The following is a 25,196-nucleotide window of genomic DNA, read 5'->3' on the forward strand; positions in this document are numbered from 1 at the left end:
AAATACACACATACTTAAATTTGATCTCATTCGATTCAGAATGTCTCGAAACGTCCAAGAGAAAACATAAAATCACCAAATCAGATTTTCTGATGAAAACATAAACTTCTCCTTCGGGAAGTTAATATAACAAAACCCTCTACTTTGCCCAAAATTTCAACCTCGTATCTATTATCTAGCGATTCGCGAAGACAGAACCCGCGGCGGCCGCAGCACCTACCAGTGCTCCTACGCCCCGGTGCCGCCTCATACATCCTCCCACAACTCGCAGCAGCAGCAACAGCAGACATCGATTTCGCCCCTGTCTTCCGGGGGCTCCGGACAGAATCCGATGGGGCCCCATCACCATTCTCACCACGGCCACCAGCAACAGTCGCCTCTGACTCCGGGGAGCCCTGCATTAGGAGAGCACCATGCCGGTGTCAAGAGCGAGGCGCAGGGCGGCGGAATACCGGCATTGTTACAGGTAATAATAGACATAACTGTTCGCGCCATATCAAAGGGTGCGAATTATATTGATATGAAAACAAAAAAATCATCAATCGATAATCAAACCAAAATCAAATCAATCAATACGTAATCAAAAACATATTAAAATGATTGTAAATACTAGGGAATGCAATACCGATGAAAAATTTCATTACTGGTATTTCGGTAATTTTTCATTTTAAAACCGGAATACCGGTAAATTACCGGTATTTTTATTATCCTTAAACAAACGTAAACAAAATTGAAAGTTATTAGTACAAATATAAAAAAATGTATATACAACTACAACTATATTCAACTAAACAATAAAAACAATAAAATAAAACAATAATTTTTTTTTTATGATAATTTAACAACATTATATCCAATTTAATTAATTCATTATCCCTTTCGAAAAATTCACAAAAGATCATATTACATTATTATAATAAATTGTACTGTCTGTATCCGATGTGTTAAATTAGCATAATCTCCAAAAATATTTTTTTTACATTTATTTAAGATCGCATACTTTGTCGAGATAAATAATAAGTTACTAGAACCGCTGAGTATTGTTATTTAAAACAATGCGATGGTTCTATAGAATTTTCAAACTTCGAAACGTTTTCAAGAAATAATATTTTATAATTGTAATAAGAAGCAAAAATATTTAGTAATTATCATTATTATTATGTATAAAGTTAGAAAAAAATAAATATTACGCAGATGTAATCTGTATGATATAAAATATTTTGGCGCAAATACCACTTAAAAAACTGTTACATTTTTACATAAGATGAAACAAACGCCATTATCTATCAGTCCAATTTTATTTATTGTAACACGATATGAAGCCCTTTGGAAAGCAATAAATATTCAGTTTAATGACGAGTTGAGATAATATTTGACATTTGTTTATCCTATAGAATCACTTGAAGATATAGCTGTTTATGCGATTATGGCATTTAAAGATAAATTTGTTCCGAGAAATTTAAACTTTAATGTATCATGTATCAAATAGCGCTTATGTAAAAATACCGAAAATATCGGTATTTTTGGAGTAAATACCGGTAAAAATACCGCCAAAAAATCGGACGGTTTACCGGTAATTCGGTATACCGCTATACCGGTAATGCATTCCTAGTAAATACTATCTATTATAACTTATAAAATAAATATATACAGTTATCAATAAAGTATTTTACAATTGGTCCTTCAAGGCAATCAATCAAAACAACATCCAAAAAAACAATAACATAATATTAATTGACACATGTAATGCTTTTTAACTTCCCGTAGGGTAGTTATAGTAATGGGCCGAAAATCGGAAAATGACAATTTTTGCACTTCTTCACGTTTTGAAGGTTTCTGAACATTTTTAAGGGGTATACCTCAGAAACTAAATGGATGTGTGTGTGGAAGTATTTTCCCAAGACTGTATGTCTTGCAGAACTTGTTTAACTAGTTGGTTTGTTATTTAGCCTTGAGGCGAGTTACATGAACTTCCCGATATGTTTAAATAATCTACTTAATCAATAAAAAATAAATCAATTTATAAGTGATTAAAAGTATTCCGAGTGGAATTATTTCTCATAATTAAAAATGAACGAACATGTTAACTCGGAGTATTTTCTAAAAGCAAATTTTCACAAATCAATAATTTTAATTAATCAATAATTGTAATTGAACCAGTTTCTGTAGGACTTTAATGGTTCATTAAGACCAAGTACTCTATCGTTATACCAAGTAGATCATCTAATTTTAATTTTAACAAACATCAAAAAAAACTACTCATTTTCTCAAATTTGGATGAATTTTTAAAATTAAACTACTTGTCGTAAGGCCGTAATATTTCAGTAAGTTCTATAAGACCATGATATATATCGCCAAAAAAAGTTCCATAAAAATCGGCTTAAAATTTTATTTTAACAGTTAATTACAAGAAAACGGCTCGGTAGATTTTCACCTAAAACTAATCAGTATCATTCCCAACTAATATCTTTCGAACACAGTTTTTGATTTTTTAAAATCGATTCGGCAGTTTGAGCTTAAATGTGGACGAAGAGTTTAAAACTTTTTTTCAAATTACAAAGAAACGGCTCAGCCGATCGCTGCACAAAATTGAGAAAAGAAAATCCACATTAAAATACATCGATTGGCTTTAAATTTATGCAATCGGTTCAAGCGTTTTTGTGCAAACGTCGATGAAAGTTCTATTTTGACAAACGTCAAAAAATGACGCTAATTTTTGCAAACTTTGGCGATTCTTAAAATTAAACTACTTGTCGTAGTACCGTAATATTTCAGTATGATCTATAAGACTATGGTATTACCGTCAAAACAAAAATTATGAAAATCGTCGGAATTTTTTTTTAATACTCTATTACAAGAAAACGGCCCAGCCGATCTTTACCAAAAACTAATCAGGTCGATTCCCAACCAATATGTTTCGAACAGTTTTTGAATTTTCATAATCGATTCAGAATTTCGGCCTAAAACGTGGACGTAAAATTTTTCACTTTCTGCGATTTACAAAGAGAACGGCTCGCCCGATCGTCGTACAAAAGTTAGAAACGCTAGTCCTCATCGAGATACATCGAATGAGTTTTAAAATTTTTGAAATCGGTCCAGCCGTTTTTGAGAAAACGTCGATTTACGGCAAAAATCTGTTCACACACACACACACATATTTTTCCCAAATGTTGGTCTCATTCGATTCAGAATGGCTTGAAACGTCGAGAAAACATAAAATTAGCAATTCGGATTTTTTGATGAAAACATAAACTATACTATACCAAAAATTTGTTAAGACAAGCAGAAAGTTCTTTGAATCATACAAATCGGACGCTTAGTTCTCTCAAAAGCTGCAATTTTTGCACATTTAGCTCTGTATCTCCGAAATGGCTGGGCCTGCCTTTGCCAAAAACTAATAAACACTTCTCCCAATCATTACTAATTGAATGTTTTTTAGATCATTCAAATCGGATACTCCGTTCTCTCAAAAAGTCGATTTCTATTTTCTGCACTCTTTGCTTCGCATCTCCGAAATGGCTGGACCTGCCTTTGCCAAAAACTAATCAGCTCTTCTCCCTATCAATAGGAATCGAATGTTTTTCAAACCATTTAAATCGGTTCATCCGTACGCCCGAAAACGTGGACGAAAATTTGTATCTATACATACATACACACACACATCAATTTTTTCTGAGGTATGCCAAAATGTTCAGAAACCTTCAAAACGTCGAGATATGTAAAAATTTTCAATTCCGATTTTCGGCCCATTACAATAACTTACCCTACGAGAAGTTAAAAAATAGTTGCCTAATTTACACAAAATTAAAAAAGTGCTCCCTGCACAGTCTAAACGCGTTTGCAAATAATTCTGTGCGACATTTTCACTTATGCTGTGCTTAGCTTGGCGACATTTTCACATTTTTCAATAGTTTTCACAAAATTGGAAAAGTTTCCAGTACATAAGCAGTCTAAACGCACTTGGGTAAACACTTGCACCAGAGTGGCGATTAGACTGTGCTTAGCCTGGGTAATTTTTTGAATTTTTAATCCAAAATTACAAAAATATTTTATGGTAATAATTTTTTATCCTCAAAAGCAATTGTTTTGTCAATACAAGCAGAAAGTTTTTTAGATCATTCAAATCGGACGCTTATCATTAATTGACACATGTAATGCATTTTTCAATTTGTTTAGGAAATTATGGATGTGGAGCATCTGTGGCAGTACAACGAATCCGAAATCAACAAATTCACGTCCAGAAATTCATCATCATCATCGACATCGTCATCAACAGCTTCCAGTCTAGCAACGAATCCTTTACTTGCCAGAGCCGGAATCACAGGAGACGACTCGAATCCTGATTTCTTGGCCAACTTGTGCAATATAGCAGATCATAGACTGTACAAAATTGTTAAATGGTGCAAGAGCTTACCACTGTTCAAGAACATATCGGTAAACACCACTACTATATATATATAACCAAAACTAGCTGTAAGTGGAATTCTTAAGGCAATTAAGGCATCGTGCCTTAAGGCAAATTGCTGGAACTTCCCGTACCAAAAATTATTTTTTTTTAAAACGATCAACATTTTGAAAAAAATTTACTTCGAAAAATAAGATTTTTGACAAACAATTAGACAAAAAATTACTTTTTTTTGAAAAAAAATTTTTTTTTTAAATTTTTTTTTTATTTTTTTTTTTTGGAAAAAAATGTTTTTTTTATTTTGATATATTTTGAAAGATCTAAACTTTTTTCAAAGCAATCGTACTGTTTTAACTGCATAAAGACGAAATATCAAACCGCGTAGCGCCGCGTCGACGTCTAACGCGTAAACATTGGTACGGAACCCATAGGAATGTAAACCAAAATTATACTTATTGTTAAAATCTCTATAAAATATCTGATAATTTGATGTGCATATGTCTAATGATCATTTTTACCGCCAAATGGCATTTTTTTTTTACTATTTTCATTAGATCTCCGAAACCGCTAGACCTGCCTTTATGAAAATTTGATCGGTTTTTCACTTTGTCAATACAAGTAAAATGTTTTTTGAATTATTAAAATCGTTCTCTTAAAAACTGAGTTACCGTTTTCGGCACTTTTTGCTCCGTATCTTCGGAACGGCTAGACCTGCCTTCGCCAAAAACTAATCAGCACGTCTCCTTATCAATACGAATCGAATGTTTTTTGAATTATTCAAATCGGTTGATTCGTGTTCCCGAAATCGTCGACGAAAATTTGTATCCGCACATACATACATACACACACACACACACACATACATGCATTTTTTCTAAGGTATGCAAAAATTTTCATTTTCGATTTTTTTGCGATTACTATAACTTGCCCTACGGGAAGTTAATTATAATCCAGTTTATCTAAATCAAGGGCGAGCAACCTTTATTAGCCCACGGGCCAATTTACATTTTCAAATTTTTTGGCGGGCCGCACGTAATTTATAAATATACTAGCTGACCCGGCAAACGTTTAGCTACAGAAAATATTTTTAGAAAATCATTAGTATAAGAAATGATTTCTTCAAATATTAGGTTGTCAAATATCTCCCTTCCGCTTTTTTGCTCTTGGTTTATAATACAAAAAGGCGGAAGGGAGATATTTGACAACCTTATATTTATACATTCAGAATACCAATTCTGAATGTAGAAATATTATTACATTGATAATTAACCCACTGCAACGCTAAAACACTAACATTCATATTATAATTATGTTATACTCTGAAAAAATTCCAGTTTTTTCTCAAAAACAGTTTTATCTCTTAATTAAATTTCTAATTTTTTTCGCTGAAATAGCTCCTTTTCTGAGACATTCAAAAACTTGTATTTCTTATTCACATCGAGAAATATTTGTACAATAGGATAAGCCTGCAAATCAGTTAGTTTTATTGGAGGTAACCATTTCGTTGCCATTTTTAAAATGTTGCAGCGGATAAAGTGGATAAGTTTAAGCTTTTTTATAAGCTCAGAAAAATCTTGATCGAATTTCAATTAAAAACGTTCACAAAAAAGGCGATAATAATTAGTTGATCGATTATTGCTAAAATTGCATTTCTTAATAAAATTGAAGCTTTCTCATAAACTCTGATAAAAGTCTGATCTAAAATTAGGTCGAAAGATTTATTGACTGAGCGCGGGAATAATGTAATTGCAACAAAATTACAAAATTGCCACAAGAAAAGAACAAAAATATAAAATTGAACGAAGTATATATTTTATATAATTACAAGTGTATATTATAAGTGTTTATAAATATTAATACAAAATGAAAACAAATAATATTTAAAAGAAAAACAATTTCACTTGAGAACTTTAATAAAACAATTGGCACTGCTTTTTTTATATAAACTGATTTTGTTCTTTATTTTAATTTTTTAATGCGGAAAGTAGCAACGCGTATGCAGCTTTGACATGTTTTACTCAGCTTGGATAGGTGATGATTTTTTTATGAATTTTATGGTTGAAATTTACACAGGTCCACAAAAAAGAGTTGTCTGGATTGTTTCTTTTACCGCTGAAGATAAATATAACGGTTGATCCGTGCGCCCTAAAACGTGACTGGAAATTTGTATCCACACATACATACACACACACACACACACACACACACACATACACACACATCCATTTTTCTGAGGTATGTCAAAACGTTCAGAAAACTTCAAAACGTCGAGAAAAGTAAAAATTTTCAATTCCGATTTTCGGCCCATTACAATAACTTACCCTACGGGAAGTTAATAAATTAATATTTATTTTATCAGGAAATGCTATTTCTTCGAACAACAGTTTTTACCAGAATTTGACAGACGACAAAATTAGCCTTTACACCTGTATTTGATAAAATATCTAGTAAAACAATCTGTTGTTGAGAAATGCTTGGCGGGCCGCTGGTTGCTCATCCTTGATCTAAATTAATTTTTCTCTAGATCGATGATCAGATATGTCTCCTGATAAATTCTTGGTGCGAGCTGTTACTCTTCTCCTGTTGTTATCGATCCATGGTATCTCCTGGTGAAATAAGGTATCCCTTGGCAAGTCGATTAGTTTGGAAGAGGCGAGGACATAGTGGCTGCAAGTTGTATCGAACGTATGCTGAATCTCTACTGAACATTTGAGACGATTGAGGGTTGATCGGTACGAGTATGTGGCTATGAAGGTTATTGTACTGTTGACATCAGGTGAGGAGAAATTGATATAATTAAATATATATATATATTATATATATATATATATAAATATATACTCGTATGTATATATATACATATATATATATATATTATATATATATATATATAAAAATATATATTAAATTGTAAAGTCTTGAATTTGTGAATATTTTGTAGAGTTTCTGTTTCTTGTATCGACTGTTTTTTCCAATATATTAGACAAATCTCACAATTTGTACACAAAAGAATGAGACAACATGAACTAAGTGTGGTCCACCATAAACAAAAAAAAATCAAAAGTACCCTAGTACAGCACTCTATTGAAAGTGACCACTCCAAAGATCTTATATCATGAAAAATGCATCTTTAGGAGATTATTTGCGGAAAGTTGTCTTATTCTTATGAATGTTTCTAACAGTGTCAACATTAGATCAGATCACAACCTGTTACATGAATCTTATTTAAATTTTTTACACTTTTTGACAAACTAGCTGTAAGTGGAATTCTGTCTTAAGGCAATTAAGGCATCGTGCCTTAAGGCAAATTGCTGGAACTTCCCGTATCAAAAATTATTAATTTTTTAAAAACGATTAACATTTTTGAAAAAAATGTACTTTGAAAGAATAAGATTTTTGAGAAACTATATATGTGGACAAAAAATTACTTTTTTTTGAAAAAAAAATTAAAAAAAAAAAAATTAACAAAATGTATACTTATTGTTAAAATCTCTATAAAATATCTGATAATTTGATGTGCATATGTCTAATGATCATTTTTGACCGCAAATGGCTCATTTTTTTACTTTTCCTCCATATCTCCGAAACCGCTAGACCTACCTTATGAAAAATTTTATCGATTCTTCATCTTGTCAATACAAGTGAAATGTTTTTTGAATTATTTAAATCGGACGCTCCGTTCTCTTAAAAACTGAGGTTACGTTTGCGGCACTTTTTGCCCGTATCTCGGAACAGCTAGACCTGCCTTTACCAAAAACTAATCAGCACGTCTCCTTATCAATACGAATCGAATGTTTTTTGATTATTCAAATCGGTTAATCCGTGTTCCCGAAATCGTCGACGAAAATTTGTATCCGCACATACATACACACACGTACATTCATACACTCACATACACACACACACACACATACATCCATTTTTTCTAAGGTATGCCAAAATGTTCAGAAACCTTTGAAACGTAAAGATATATAAAAATTTTCATTTTCGATTTTTTTGCGATTACTATAACTTGCCCTACGGGAAGTTAACAATTAATATCAACTTCAATTTAAGATCAATAATTTGAGTATTTACATCTTCACATATAAAAACAACTCACACACACATCCTTACAGTTTTCAAGTAGCGTACGTATGACATAGAATCAGTTCATTACAAACAGCCGATCTCATAACATCGAGAGAATTATATTGTTTGTTTCAAATAACAAACTTAAAAAAGGCATAACTTATAGAAATTTTGATTTATAAAATTTGCCTATTTGGTTAAAAAGAAACTCATAATTTATTCTTTGATAAAATCTTTTTTAGTGAAAAAGTGCACTATATATATATTTATATATATATTTTTATTTTTATTTCCAGATACGTCAGAATTAAGAGAGCCTGAAAAAGTAAGAGCGTCTCAAGAAAAGGCTCTTCAAGCTTTACAAGCATACACTTTATCTCATTACCCGCACAGTCCTGCCAAATTTGGAGAACTCTTGCTAAGGATTCCCGAATTGCAAAAGAACTTGCCAGGTAACAACACATTAGAGATCAAAATGAGAGTTTTTTAATATTTACTAGATGACCCGACAGACGTTGTCCTGTACCCATGTCTACATTTTTTTAAATATAATATACTAATATTTACCGTTTACCTAAAAATAATAATTATTGTTTATTAAATACTCTTCACGCAAAAATGCATATGCATTGTACAAAATGAGCGATGTTATATGTAAGAACGCTTTAATAAATGATGTGTCTCAATTCCCACACTATATTGGAAATTGAAGTCTTTTAAACGGTATAAACATAACTATAATCATAACATAACACTGGTACTTCATGTTGGATTAAATTAATTTAATTTTTTATTATTTAAGATATCCAAAATTGCATCTTAAACTTCTCCTAATCGATATCGTGAGGGGCGCGAATTGTATGTATCATCCTTACTTTGCCATTTGCTGTTATAAGTGAAAAATATTGTGTAAAGATTAGTAAAAGATACAAAGAAAATATATATTGAAAAAAAACTATATTGAAAATTTAATATCCGAATCTTGTGTTGGCGCCCCCTAAGGCGTGCGCTCGTACTTTTCGCATGCATCGCATTAAAGGTGGAACCGGCCCAGATTATACTTAATTTCATATTTTAATTTAATTTTTGTCAATCCTGCTCATATGTGTATCATTCAATCTGCCGTACATATACTGTATTTTATATTATTTTAATTTCTGGCACGTCTCAGCTGCTTTACGGCAATAATAATGTAGACATTTCATTTTTCTTATTCATGAATTTATTATACATATTCTATATTGTCTAGGTTCATAAGTAAATTGAAATTTTTGGCAGATGAGAGTTTTTATTTGTTTTCAATGCACGCAATGACATGTCGGTTATTACAATTTTTTCCATTTATTTCTACAATATTGCACATACATCCAGTGCTTATATTCACATACATCCTAGAACATTTCCTCAACAAATTTCAGAATGATTTATCAAAATCCGCATATAATCGTTACTTGAGGGTTTGAGTAAGTTTGTAATTTAAGTATGAACTTTATAGTAGCAGATAGCGTTTGTAAATATGATTCAAGTCTAGTTGTCTACGTTTTAGTTAGAAAACGTTTGTATGAGAAAAAGAAAAGGGCTGTGTTTAGGATTTTCCCGGCAATTATTCGATTTTTTGTCGCCGTAAGAACCATTTTTGGACATCAACGAACATTTCAAACTTAACCTAGGTTGAAAATTAGCAAACCTATTAAAAGCTAGACGATTTGAAAATATAATACACGACTACTTCTTTTCTAAAAATTCTAAATACAACCGAGTTTAGTTCATTCAAATCTTAAGGCATAATTAAACTTATAACTAGTTTATCTTAATAATTAATTCATTTATTTATTATTTAGGTCGGCAAAGAAATGCTAACCATAAAATCAAAGGACGGTGAAGGACCCAGTTTCAATCTTCTCATGGAATTGTTGAGGGGCGAACATTGATATTAAAAGTAATTATGAAAACATGAAGGTATATATGGAATTTTATACATATATACATACATATATATATAATATATATATATATATATATATATATATAAATGTATTCTTTGAAAAGTACTTAGAGAGATTTTCTTCCCTTCGGCTACAACTAGACTTTGTATTATATAATATATATATATATATATATATATACAAATATATTATAAAAGATGAATTTATTAATAATTAAGTATAAATAAAGCATATATATACATATGATTTAAATAAATAAATGCAAAACTGGAGACTGAGAGCGAATGTGAGTCGCCTAATATTAAATACTTAATGAAAAAAAAACGAAATTTTTTAACATATTAATGACAATGTATAATAAATTATAATGTATATACATATACATATATATATATATATATATACATATATCATGTATATGTATATACAATTCGAATACTTATTAAAAATAAGATTATATATTTTTTGCGTACTTTAATTAAACAAAAATTGTAGAACAATGTGGGAATAACTCGATTAGGCTTTAAATATATAAAACCAAAATGCTTATATTTTTGTACTATCGTATTACAAAAAAATAACATGCGCACTTTATAATTACTATCACACGACTACTACTTATCATATGAAAAAAATTGCAAGACTGATCGAAACACATTTGTATTAATATTTAAGCACACGGTGTCTACTTTAAATAATTACGTAAAAAGACTTTAATAAAATTGGCCAACTTTTTTACGTCGAAAAGTGCCTTTTATGTATATACCATAGATAAATATCATAGATCGATCGATTTTAGTTCTTTCAGCATATCATAGATGGCGCCACCGACCGTAGCACGTAAATTACCCTTAGGTTCAATTCTAGGATACGATTATTTAAATATTTATATGAAAAGATAAACCTGATTAATTTGAACTAATGAAATGAAAACAAAATATACGGTGTAAAATATATTTTCAACAAAATTATAAATATGTTGTAAAAAATTTGAACTTTTTTTTTATTCAAAAAAGACATATTCCAATATATAAAATTAGTAGTTAAACAATAAAGTACGTGTACTATATATTTAGAGAAACTGTGTGTTTTTTTAAAACGAACGCTGAAATAAATAAATTTATATTCATTTATAATTTGAAGCACACCAGCGCCATCTGTGATATGCTGAAAACACTAATATGCAGTAAAGCGCATTTGTTCTAAGTTTACCTCCCATGATTATACATACAATTTTTGATTGTTTTTTTTCTAACTAAAAGTTATTCGATGGATTTTTTTTATTGTTTAGACAAATTAATTATAAGGTTATTATAATTTTTTAATTATTGTCTAATGGAATTTTACGATAATAAATAATATCCATCGAATAATCCACAATTTTACAAAATATTTGTAAATAAAACTTTAAAATTTTTTTTTTTTACTAAAAAAATCTTTTTACTATTTTTTCCCCCGTACGCAAATATGTGATGACCTAGTTTCTAATTTTAATAAGTGTCTTATTAAATTTATATTTTTTAATAATAAATTTTCTACGATTGTAAAAAAAATTTATAGTTGTCGTTAATTATGTTAATAAGAACGAAATGTGGTTTCTTTGTAATTTTTGTTTTGTAAATATGCAATCATGATGAATTTTTTTGTTTTTAATTCTATTCGTATTTTATAATTTTTATTCCATTTACATATATATTTATATATAGAGAGAGAATCGATCGTGGACGAAGGATATGAAATTTGGAAATATATTGAAAACAAGAATAAAAAGATAATAATGAATAGATGTAGGTGTTTAACGTAACGAGAACGTAACAGTTACGTAACAGGAACGTAAAGGTTACGTTTATAAGTAAAGAAAATATTAAATATAAACATTTTCTTAAGTGAATCTTATGGAAATTAATTTTAAGTGTCTTTTATATAGTAGAGTATTTGAAATAACGTTCTAAACTTTTCTAGACGATTTATATCATTTTCAGGTGAAATAAAACATATTTTGACAAAATACAACATTTCTAGATGATTTACAACATTTTCAGACGACTTGCGACATTTTTAGAGGATTTGCAATATTTTCTGACGATTTATAACATTTTTAGACTACTTACAACATTTTTAGTCGATTTTTAGCATTTTCAGACAATTTACAACATTTTCAGACAACTTACAATATTTTCAGACAAATCAAAATATTTTAAGACGATTTGCAACATTTTCAGACAATTTACAATTTTCTCAGACAATTTACAACATGCTTAGATATTTTACAACATTTTTTGTCGATTTTCAAAATTTTCGGACAACTCACAACATTTTCATATGACTCACAACATTTTCAGACGACTCACAACATTTTTTTTGTCGATTTTCAAAATTTTCAGACAACTCACAGAATTTTTTTGTCGATTTTCATCATTTTCTGAAGACTCACAACATTTTTTTTTGTCAATTTTCAACATTTTCAGAAGACTCACAACATTTTAAGACGACTCACAGAATTTCCAGACGACTCACAACATTTTTTTTGTCGATTTTCAAAATTTTCAGACTACTCACAGAATTTCCGGATGACTCACAATATTTTCGGACGACCCACAACATTTTTTTTGACGATTTTCAAAATTTTAAGACGACCCACAACATTTTTTTTGTCGATTTTCAAAATTTTCAGACGACTCACAATATTTTCAAGTAACTTACAACATTTTCAGACGGCCCACAAAATTTTCAGACAACTTACAACCTTTTCAGACAATTAACAATATTTTCAGACAACTCACAACATTTTCAGATAATTTACAATATTTTCAGACAAATCACAACATTTTTAAACAATCTACAACACTCTAAAACAATCTACAACATCCTAAAACAATCTACAACATACTAAAACAATCTACAAACATCTTAAAAAAAATTTTTTATCCTTGTTGGAAGTCGCCTAAGAAGTTTTGCTTCAATTTTTTTTCGAGTTTATTGAAATTTCAATATATTTCCTTTTTTTGGGGTGAAAGTACACGATCGATACTTTTTTGAAAAAATAAAATTTCATTAAAAAAAGTAATAAAACGAATCATATAAAAAATCACCAAAAATATTAGAAGGTGACGGGATTTTAAAAAAGTGAAAAAGATGATTTAAATAAATACAAAAATATATATAAATATATATATCTAGGGTAAATGAAATCTGCTAAATAATATATATATATATATATATATATGTATATATATATATATATGTATATATATATGTATATATATATATATATATATAGTATATATATATATATATATATATGCATTTAGCAGAAACTAGTTATTTAAACATACAGGCAATTCCATTAATTTTAAGTATAGTTGAGATTTGTATATATTTTGTTAACAAAAGAAAAACCATCACAAATTAATTTATTTAAGACAATATTTTTTCAACAGTATTTCCATTATTTTTTCAAAAAAAAAAACTTGTACTTACTTCTCAAAATCATCATCGCTACTTAAATAAATAATTGCAATATATTTAATATAAGTTTATATATATAAGATTTAATTTTTTATATCCATTATAAAGATTTTTCCATCCATCCACAATATAGTTTAAATAAAATTTTGTAAATATATTAATATTAAAAATATTGTTCGTACTATACATATATATATATTATAAATAAATAAATATATTATTATTATAATTTTTTAGGAACAAAATTGTTTACGATTTAATGAGTAACAGATCTGTGGATAAGTTGAACGTATTGTACTAATTTTTATAAAAATATGAAATATATATTGAATACATTTTTAGAAAAAAAGATGTGGAATGTTTTATTGATAATTAATGAAAATTTTTACATTTCTTGACGTTTCGAAGGTTTTTGAACATTTCTAAAGGGCATACCTCCGAAAACTAATGGATGTGTGTGTGGTGCGTGCGGATACAAATTTTTCTGTCGACGATTTTGGGCGCACGGATCAACCGATTTGAATGGTTTAAAAAACATTCGATTTCTATTGATAGGGAGATGTGCTGATTAGTTTTTGGCAAAGGCAGGTCTAGCCGTTAGGGAGATACGGATCAAAGAGTGCAGAAAATACAAATCGAGTTTTTGAGAGAACGGAGTATCGGATTTGAATGATCTAAAAAACATTTAATTTGTAATGATCAGGAGAAGAGGTGATTAGTTTTTGGCAAAGACAGGTCCCGCCATTTCGAAGATACAGAGCTAAATGTGCAAAAAATGGCAGTTTTTGAGTGAACTAAGCGTCCGATTTGATTGATCTAAAAAAACTTTCTGCTTGTATTGACAAAACAATTGCTTTTGAGGATAAATGGAAAATTATTACATCTTTTTTTGTTTTCTATAAAATATTTTTGTAATTTTGGATTAAAAATTAAAAAAAAATCCCAGACTAAGCACAGTCTAAGCGCCACTCTGGTACAAATGTTTACCCAAGTGCGTTTAGATTGTTTATGTTGGAGCACTTTTCCAATTTGGTGAAAAAACTATTGAAAAATGTGAAAATGCCGCCAAGCTAAGCACAGTTCAAGTGAAAATGTCGTACAGAATTATTTGCAAATGCGTTTAGACTGTGACTATACGAGAGCACTTTTTCAATTTTGTGTCGAAAATAGGCAACTATTTTTTTTTTGAAATTGAATTCGAAATGAAATGACGATTGTTAATGTTCTGGAGATAAATTGATTTATGATTTATAATTTACATTTGATTTGCTCACAGATATAACCATATAGCAAAAATAATGAAAGTTACACTATTTGTAATAATATATTTGAAAAGGTTTAAATTTTCTCGAGGTACGGGAAGTTCCAGCAATTTGCCGTAAGGCACGATGCCATGCACCACTAGTATAATCTTCAATTTATAATGTACAAAACAAGCTAATGCATAAATCATGCGAATTATCAACATAACTTTCGTTTTATACAAGTTTTAGTAGAAATTAAATTACAAATTTAAATTTACCGCTTAAATTTTGAAGTATCAAATAAAAAGTAAAGTTATAATTAATTAAATACCAAAACAACTTTATTTATATTATAAATAACACGAGTATTAAAAACTTGTCAATTTAACAAATTAGTAAGAATTGAATTATTATTTTTTCAAATTTCCCGCCTCCCACCATTTTGTAACTTTCAACTGTCAACGCGACTCCATCTTTTTCTTTCGAACACGTGAACTGTCAAATGTGCAAAACTTGTTCATGATAATTTTAATTAAATATATGAAAATATATATAAATAAATTGAAATTATTGTATTAAATTAAATTAGTAAAAATGGTTGAAAGGCAAAGACAAAGAATCGAATATGAAATCACTAAAATGGTCGATGAAATGGACAAGGAGTATCTGCGGAAGATACAGGTTAGTTGAGGTTATATTTGCCGGAATAGAAATATAATAATAGGAATAATAATATATATATATATATATATATAAATATATATATATATATATAATATATATATATATATATATATATATATATACTTTAACTCTACTATTACTATAAAAACTAATTCAAGTACAAATTAATAATTTACTCTATATATACTTTAACTATAGATTTCTATTATTACTAATTCAAGTACAAATTAATAATTTATTTAATTTGTTTGTTTAATTTCAAGGCAGATATGCACAGATGTGCAGCTAAATGCTGTGAAGACAAAGATTCAAGCCTCTCGTCAGTCCAGAGTTGTGTCGAAAGGTGCAGCGGGCCTTTGAATAAGGCTCAACAGTATGTACAGGTATAAAAAATTATATAATATATGTGTATATATGTATATATATATATATATATATATATATATATATGTATATATTGATTTTCATTGATCTACTTGAAGTTTGTTCGGGAAATTTTCTAGAATTTTTAGATTCATAGAAATATAGTTTGTGATTGTAGAAATAAATAGAAAAAATTACAAAAAACCGCTTATCATTGTTTGCCCTTGAAAATATTTGAAGCTTAGTTTGACATTAAAAACAATTGAAGACTGTCATTTGCCAAACATTTCTACTCACTTATAGGCTAAGACAATATCAAAATATAATAAATTCATGATTATAAATAAGGAAAATGTAATGTCTACATTATTATTGCCGAAAAGCAGCTGAGATGTGCCAAAAATTGAAATAATATAATAAAATAGAGTCAACAAGTGATGCAGTTCTGCGCATGCGTCTCACGTTTGTGAAATGTCAGTTCAATGTAATTACATACCCTATATTAAAATTCAATTTGAAAGATTATTATTTTTTAACTAAATATTAAAGAAAAATTAAAAGCGTTGTTTGCTAATATCTTCAGAAATATACATTTTAACAAAAATAATGAAATGAGCAAAATTATATAAATTAATATCCTAATAAATCACTGTTTTATAGTGTTCTAGGAACAATATTAAGCTAGATATGAAATGGGGTTTTATAGTCCTCAAAATAAGCTTTAAAATAAATATTTCTGCATGTAAAATGAGTGAGCTATCATGCAAATAAAAGACGCATACAATGTTTTTTTCATTTGAATCAAATAGTTTATGAGTGCCATTTCCAGCAAAATTAAAAATAATCGTATTCTATCTAGAATCAACTTGGTTTAAGAGATCTTGATGGATTCTAGAAAAACTATAACTTTAGTACAAACGATTTTCAAAAAACTCATGATTCCATGAAAAAATCCATTAAAAAAACAACCAATTTCTCATTATTATATCTCTGAAAGAATAAAAGATACGTATAAAGGTGTATAGATGAAAATGCAAGGTCTTTTTCTGACTAATTATTGCTTTTTATTATTTTTTTGTTACACAAATATTGATAGAGTTATAATTATTTAAAGAGTGCAAGGCAGTAAACCAGAGTGTCTTTCAAGCCTTTTAACCCTTCGCCGTTTCAAAATAAGAAAAGTTACGGTAAAATTTATGATAGAGAAAGTTATAGGTCATTTAATTTTGATAAAATCAGAATTAAAAGAGTTATAATCCAATTAATGCCGGGGGTGGTGAAAGAGTGCAAGTTGTTTTCCCTTCTGAACTTAAGATTAAGATTAGCATATTCCCAAAATATCAAGCACAGTAAAAAAATAGCTGGGCACATGCTTTTTTCCTCTCTATTCACTGCAATAATTTTGTTGATCGTAGGTTGAATAGAGCACATGAGAATAGGATTTGTCAAAATAATCCACTTCAAATATGAACTTAAGTAATAATGTATATTGAATTATTAGTGAGAAAAATGTAATTTAGATATAAAATACTTAAAGCCAGTTAATATATGGTACGAAATTATAAATATTATAGGCAACATTTTTGAAGCAATTCAAGGTGATATTGTACCTATACCGCGAATGCGATATATTAATTCTTCTGAATTTGTTATACCCTTTAAAAGACTTCAATTCCAATACGTATATCTTATGATATAAATCACAAGGCAGACGATTTTTGTGTGATAAATTGGAAAATCAATGTTTTAGTTGTGAATAAACAAAAAATCATTCATTTATACATCCACATCTACAGGTATGACTAAAATTATTGTATAACCCTTGGCATTAAAATAAATTGAGGTAATGGAAATAAATTTTGTTCTATTAATTGCAGTGTAGAATTTTTAATATACAATTTTATTGAACATATTTGTTAAAGGGATAATTAAAGTGTTAACTGTGGAAATTGGGAATCATCATTTTATTTGAAGTAGTTCTACATTTAACATCACTCATATATTGGTGTAAATAGTAATTTGAAAAACAATAATTATTATTTTTAACTGAACAGTGTAAATATTAGTATAGGATATTAAAAAAATGTAGATGTGGGTACAGGGCAAGGTCTGTCGGGTCATCTAGTATATATATATATATATATATATATATATATATATATATTTTAAAAGTAAACCTTCTGATGCAACTTTCAACAAAGTTGCATTGAACATTCAAAGCTTCAATGTTTATAGTAGATTGTCTGCAGTAAAGTGTTTGAAATTGTTATAGATTGTCTAAAAAAACATTTACTATTTCCATTAAAACATTTCACTTCATCTACACAAATTAGTCTTATCACTAACTATTATTTTTTTTATTTAGGGTGAATTAGAGGGCTTCCAAGGACGTCTCCAAAGATGTGTCATGCAGTGCAACGACGACATTTAAAGACATGATGGGACCAACGCCAAGCGATAAAGACGTAAATATCAAATCAAATAAAACTCGTTTTCTTTACCAATTTAATTTTATTTTATTTCTTTATCAGGTTGATAAGTTCACCCACAAATTCGAATCGTGTGCCATAAAATGTGTGGACAAGCACATAGAACTACTACCTCAAATGATGAAAGCCATGAAGCACGTACTTAGCAAAGAACAAATCAATTGATAAGAAGAATTCTATTATAAATCATTAATAGAATTGTTAACATGTGTAGTAATGGTAGAAGAAACGTATTTGTAATTTACTTTTGCATTTATAAATATGTATAAAATGTAAAAAAAATATCGGCGTCGTTCTGTATATTTGTTATAGTACCTCGAATTGTTATAATAAAGATAGTATTGATAAAATTGATTATTTGTATTATTGGCTTGTTATTAAATAAGTTGTTAATGTAAAAGATGTGTTTAATAAAGTGAAATACATCGAAAGTAATAAAAGCTATATATATATATTTATATATATATAATATATATATATATATATATATTATATATATTTATGAATGTTAGTAAAATAAAAAACTAATTTGAAATGGTTTGCTATGATATGAATACTCGGCAGAATTGATTCATCAATGCATAAGAGCTGTTTGTTTTTAAGATTAAAACAGTCGTTTCTTATTTATAAAAATATTATACAATTATTATTAATAATTAGTAATACTCAGTTAAAAAAATTTATATCGTTATCAGAAGTTTTTGTATGAATGAAATATATTGAGTCGAATAGTCACTAAGTATTGTTTGGGAGTACAACAGATGTCTCTACCCATTTTGTGTAAAATATGAAAGATATAATATATATATATTATATATATGTATATCTTTCATAGTTTTACACAAAATGGGTAGAGACATCTGTTGTACTCCAAACAATACTTAGTGACTATTCGACTCAATATATTTCATTCATACAAAAACTTCTGATAACGATATAAATTTTTTTAACTGAGTATTACTAATTATTAATAATAATTGTATAATATTTTTATAAATAGAAACGACTGTTTTAATCTTAAAAACAAACAGCTCTTATGCATTGATGAATCAATTCTGCCGAGTATTCATATCATAGCAAACCATTCAAATAGTTTTTTATTTTACTAACATTCATAAATATATAGAAATAATATATATATATATATATATATATATATATAAAGATATATATAGCTTTTATTACTTTCGATGTATTTAACTTTTATTAAACACATCTTTTACATTAACAACTTATTAATAAACAAGCCAATATACAAATAATCAATTTTATCAATACTATCTTTATTATAAACAATTCGAGGTACTATAACAAATATACAGAACGACGCCGATATTTTTTTTACATTTATACATATTATAAATGCAAAAGTAAATTACAAATACGTTTCTTCTACCATTACTACACATGTTAACAATTCTATTAATGATTTATAATAGAATTCTTCTTATCAATTGATTTGTTCTTTGCTAAGTACGTGCTTCATGGCTTTCATCATTTGAGGTAGTAGTTCTATGTGCTTGTCCACACATTTTATGGCACACGATTCGAATTTGTGGGTGAACTTATCAACCTGATAAAGAAATAAAATAAAATTAAATTGGTAAAGAAAACGAGTTTTATTTGATTTGATATTTACGTCTTTATCGCTTGGCGTTGGTCCCATCATGTCTTTAATGTCGTCGTTGCACTGCATGACACATCTTTGGAGACGTCCTTGGAAGCCCTCTAATTCACCCTAAATAAAAAAAATAATAGTTAGTGATAAGACTAATTTGTGTAGATGAAGTGAAATGTTTTAATGAAATAGTAATTTTTTTTTAGACAATCTATAACAATTTCAAACACTTTACTGCAGACAATCTACTATAAACATTGAAGCTTTGAATGTTCAATGCAAACTTTGTTGAAAGTTGCATCAGAGGTTTACTTTTAAATTATATATAATCTATATCATATATATATATATATATACTAGATGACCCGACAGACCTTGCCCTGTACCCACATCTACATTTTTAATATCCTATACTAATATTACACTGTTAGGTTAAAAATAATAATTATTGTTTTTTCAAATTACTATTTACACCAATATATGAGTGATGTTAAAGTAGAACTACTTCAAATAAAATGATGATTCCCAATTTCCACAGTTAACACTTTAATTATCCCTTAACAAATATGTTCAATAAAATTGTAATTAAAAATTCTACACTGCAATTAATAGAAAAAATTTATTTCCATTACCTCAATTTATTTTAATGCAAGGGTTTATACAATATTTTTAGTATACCTGTAGATGTGGATATATAAATGAATGATTTTTGTTTATTCGCGACTAAAACATTGATTTTCCAAATTTATCACACAAAAAATCGTCTGCCTTGTGATTTATATCATAAGATATACGTATTGGAAATTGAAGTCTTTTAAGGGGTATAACAAATTCAGAAAGAATTAATATATCGCATTCGCGGTATAGGTACAATATCACTTGAATTGCTTCAAAAATGTTGCCTATAATATTTATAATTTCGTACCATATATTAACTGGCTTTAAGTATTTAATATCTAAATTACATTTTTCTCACTAATAATTCAATATACACATTATTACTTAAGTTCATATTTGAAGTGGATTATTTTGACAAATCCTATTCTATGTGCTCTATTCAACCTACGATCAACAAAATATATTGCAGTGAATAGAGAGGAAAAAGCATGTGCCCAGCTATTTTTTTACTGTGCTTGATATTTGGGGAATATGCTAATCTTATCTAAGTTCAGAAGGGAAAACAATGCACTCTTTCACCCACCCCGGCTTAATTGGATTATAACTCTTTTTAATTCTGATTTTATCAAATTAAATGACCTATAACTTTCTCTATCATAAATTTTACGTAACTTTTCTTATTTTGAAACAGGCGAAGGGTTAAAAAGCTTGAAAGACACTCTGGTTTACCTGCCTTGCACTCTTAAATAATTATACTCTATCAATATTTGTGTACCAAAAAAATAATAAAAAGCAATAATTAGTCAGAAAAAGACCTTGCATTTTCATTATACACCTTTATACGATCTTTTATTCTTTCAGAGATATAATAATGAGAAATTGGTTGTTTTTTTAATGGATTTTTTCATGGAATCATGAGTTTTTTGAAAATCGTTTGTACTAAAGTTATAGTTTTCTAGAATCCATCAAGATCTCTTAAACCAAGTTGATTCTAGATAGAATACGATTATTTTTAATTTGCTGGAAATGGCACTCATAAACTATTTGATTCAAATGAAAAAAACATTGTATGCGTCTTTTATTTGCATGATAGCTCACTCATTTTACATGCAGAAATATTTATTTTAAAGCTTATTTGAGGACTATAAAAACCCCATTTCATATCTAGCTAATATTGTTCCTAGAACACATAAAACAGTGATTTATTAGGATATAATTTATATAATTTTTGCTCATTCATTATTTTTTGTTAAAATGTATATTTCTGAAGATATTAGCAAAAACAACGCTTTTAATTTTTCTTAATATTTAGTAAAAAAATAATAATCTTTCAAATTGAATTTTAATAGGGTATGTAATTACATTGAACTGACATTTCACAAACGTGAGACGCCGGCGCAGAACTGCATCACTTGTTGACTCTATTTTATTATATTATTTCAATTTTTGGCACATCTCAGCTGCTTTTCGGCAATAATAATGTAGACATTACATTTTCCTTATTTAAATCATGAATTATTATATTTGATATTGTCTTAGCCTATAAGTGAGTAGAAATGTTTGGCAAATGACAGTCTTCAATTGTTTTAATGTCAAACTAAGCTTCAAATATTTTCAAGGGCAAACAATGATAAGCGGTTTTTTGTAATTTTTTCTATTTATTTCTACAATCACAAACTATATTTCTATGAATCTAAAAATTCTAGAAAATTTCGCCGAACAAACTTCAAGTAGATCAATGAAAATCAATATATACATAATATATATATATATATATATATATATATATACATATATACACATATTATTATAAATTTTTTATACCTGTACATACTGTGAGCCTTATCAAAGGCCCGCCTGCACCTTTCGACACAACTCTGGACTGACGAGAGGCTTGAATCTTTGTCTTCACAGCATTTAGCTGCACATCTGTGCATATCTGCCTTGAAATTAAACAAACCAAATTAAATAATTATTAATTTGTACTTGAATTAGTAATAATAGAAATCTATAGTTAAAGTATATATAGAGTAAATTATTAATTGTACTTGAATAGTTTTTATAGTAAAGTAGAGTTAAAGTATATCGATATATATATTATATATATATTATATATATATATATATATATTTATATATATATATATATATGTATTATTATTCCATTATTATATTTCTATTCCGGCAAATATAACCTCAACTAACCTGTATCTTCCGAGATACTCCTTGTCCATTTCATCGACCATTTTAGTGATTTCATATTCGATTTGTTGTCTTTGCCTTTCAACCATCTTTACTAATTAATTTAATACAATAATTTCAATTTATTTATATATATTTTCATATATTTAATTAAAATTATCATGAACAAGTTTTGCACATTGACAGTTCACGTGTTCGAAAGAAAAAGATGGAGTCGCGTTGACAGTTGGAAAGTTACAAAATGGTGGGAGGCGGGAAATTTGAAAAAATAATAATTCAATTCTTACTAATTTGTTAAATTGACAAGTTGTTAATACTCGTGTTATTTATAATATAAATAAAGTTGTTTTGGTTTTGTATTTAATTAATATAAACTTTTTTTTATTTGACTACTTCAAAATTTAAGCGGTAATTTAAATTTGTAATTTAATTCTACTAAACTGTATAAAACGAAAGTTATGTTGATAATTCGCATGATTTATGCATTAGCTTGTTTTGTACATTATAAATTGAAGATTATACTAGTGGTGCCTGGCATCGTGCCTTACGGCAAATTGCTGGAACTTCCCGTACTCGAGAAAATTTAAACCTTTTCAAATATATTATTACAAATAGTGTAACTTTCATTATTTTTGCTATATGGTTATATCTGTGAGCAAATCAAATGTAAATTATAAATCATAAATCAATTTATCTCCAGAAACATTAACAATCGTCATTCATTTCGAATTCATTTTTTCAAAAAAAAAATAGTGCCTATTTCGACACAAAATTGAAAAGTGCTCTCGTATAGTCACAGTCTAAACGCATTTGCAAATAATTCTGTACGACATTTTCACTTGAACTGTGCTTAGCTTGGCGGCATTTTCACATTTTTCAATAGTTTTTTCAAAATTGGAAAAGTGGCTCCAACATAAACAATCTAAACGCACTTGGGTAAACATTTGTACCAGAGTGGCGCTTAGACTGTGCTTAGTCTGGGATTTTTTTATTTTTAATCCAAATTACAAAAATATTTTATAGAAAACAAAAAAAAGATGTAATAATTTCCATTTATCCTCAAAAGCAATGTTTTTGTCAATACAAGCAGAAAGTTTTTTTAGATCAATCAAATCGGACGCTTAGTTCACTCAAAAACTGCCATTTTTTGCACATTTCGCTCTGTATCTTCGAAATGGCGGGACCTGTCTTTGCCAAAAAATAATCACCTCTTCTCCTGATCATTAAAAATTAAATGTTTTTTAGATCATTCAAATCCGATACTCGTTCTCTCAAAAACTCGATTTGTATTTTCTGCACTCTTTGATCCGTATCTCCCTAACGGCTAGACCTGCCTTTGCCAAAAAACTAATCAGCACATCTCCCTATCAATAGGAAATCGAATGTTTTTAAACCATTCAAATCGGTTGATCCGTGCGCCCAAAATCGTCGACAAGAAAAATTGGTATCGCACGCACCACACACACATCCATTAGTTTTCGGAGGTATGCCCGAAATGTTCAAAACCTTCGAAACGTCAAGAAATGTAAAAATTTTCATTAATTATCAATAAAACATTCCACATCTTTTTTTCTAAAAATGTATTCAATATATATTTCATATTTTTATAAAAATTAGTACAAATACGTTCAACTTATCCACAGATCTGTTACTCATTAAATCGTAACAATTTTGTTCCTAAAAAATAATAATAATAAGTATTATTTATTTATAATATTATATATGTATAGTACGAACAATATTTTTAATATTAATATATTTACAAAATTTTATTTAAACTATATGTGGATGGATGGAAAAAATCTTATAATGGATATAAAAAATTAATCTTATATATATAAAACTTATATTAAATATATTGCAATTATTTATTTAAGTAGCGATGATGATTTTGAGAAGTAAGTACAAGTTTTTTTTTTTGAAAAAAATAAGGGAATACTGTTGAAAAAATATTGTCTTAAATAAATTAATTTGTGATGGTTTTCTTTTGTTAACAAAATATATACAAATCTAACTATACTTAAAATAATGGAATTGCCTGTATGTTTAAATAACTAGTTTCTGCTAAATGCATATATATATATATATA

General features: G+C 28.2%; 2 protein-coding genes and 1 pseudogene across 2 annotated transcripts; 2 read left to right on the forward strand and 1 right to left on the reverse strand.

Annotated features, from left to right (window-relative positions):
- The window catches only part of LOC113370480, a 15,024-nt pseudogene extending 4,617 nt beyond the window's left edge, over positions 1–10,407 (forward strand).
- Positions 10,408–15,645: 5,238 nt separating this feature from the next.
- On the forward strand, positions 15,646–18,954 carry LOC113363365 (protein FAM136A-like). Its single transcript, XM_026605856.1, is given in 5 exon segments — positions 15,646–15,815; positions 16,082–16,201; positions 18,547–18,609; positions 18,611–18,646; positions 18,713–18,954. Coding segments are annotated over 5 exon segments (429 nt in total). The 5' UTR covers positions 15,646–15,728; the 3' UTR covers positions 18,836–18,954.
- Positions 18,955–20,091: 1,137 nt separating this feature from the next.
- On the reverse strand, positions 20,092–23,196 carry LOC113370514 (protein FAM136A-like). The gene is made up of 4 exons (XM_026611192.1): positions 23,101–23,196; positions 22,748–22,849; positions 20,310–20,408; positions 20,092–20,243 (listed from the first exon to the last, which is right to left on the reverse strand). Exons 1-4 carry the CDS (start codon positions 23,194–23,196, stop codon positions 20,121–20,123), a joined length of 420 nt encoding a protein of 139 aa, XP_026466977.1. The 3' UTR covers positions 20,092–20,120.
- Positions 23,197–25,196: the final 2,000 nt, after the last annotated feature.

Source organism: Ctenocephalides felis, unplaced genomic scaffold (assembly GCF_003426905.1).
Source record: "Ctenocephalides felis isolate EL2017-DRISC unplaced genomic scaffold, ASM342690v1 CF-g0.4_SCAFFOLD_00845, whole genome shotgun sequence".
In the NCBI taxonomy this organism is placed as follows: Eukaryota; Metazoa; Arthropoda; class Insecta; order Siphonaptera; family Pulicidae; genus Ctenocephalides; species Ctenocephalides felis.

What these genes read in the sequence shown, in the direction of transcription:
- LOC113370514 (XM_026611192.1), bottom strand. Translation starts at nt 23,196, where the DNA reads ATGGTTGAAAGGCAAAGACAACAAATCGAATATGAAATCACTAAAATG. An exon ending in GAAGATACAGGTTAGTTGAG is followed by an intron (nt 22,850 to 23,100) that starts GTTATATTTGCC and finishes TTTAATTTCAAG; the next exon opens with GCAGATATGCACAGATGTGC. An exon ending in GCAGGCGGGCCTTTGATAAG is followed by an intron (nt 20,409 to 22,747) that starts GCTCACAGTATG and finishes TTTTTTATTTAG; the next exon opens with GGTGAATTAGAGGGCTTCCA.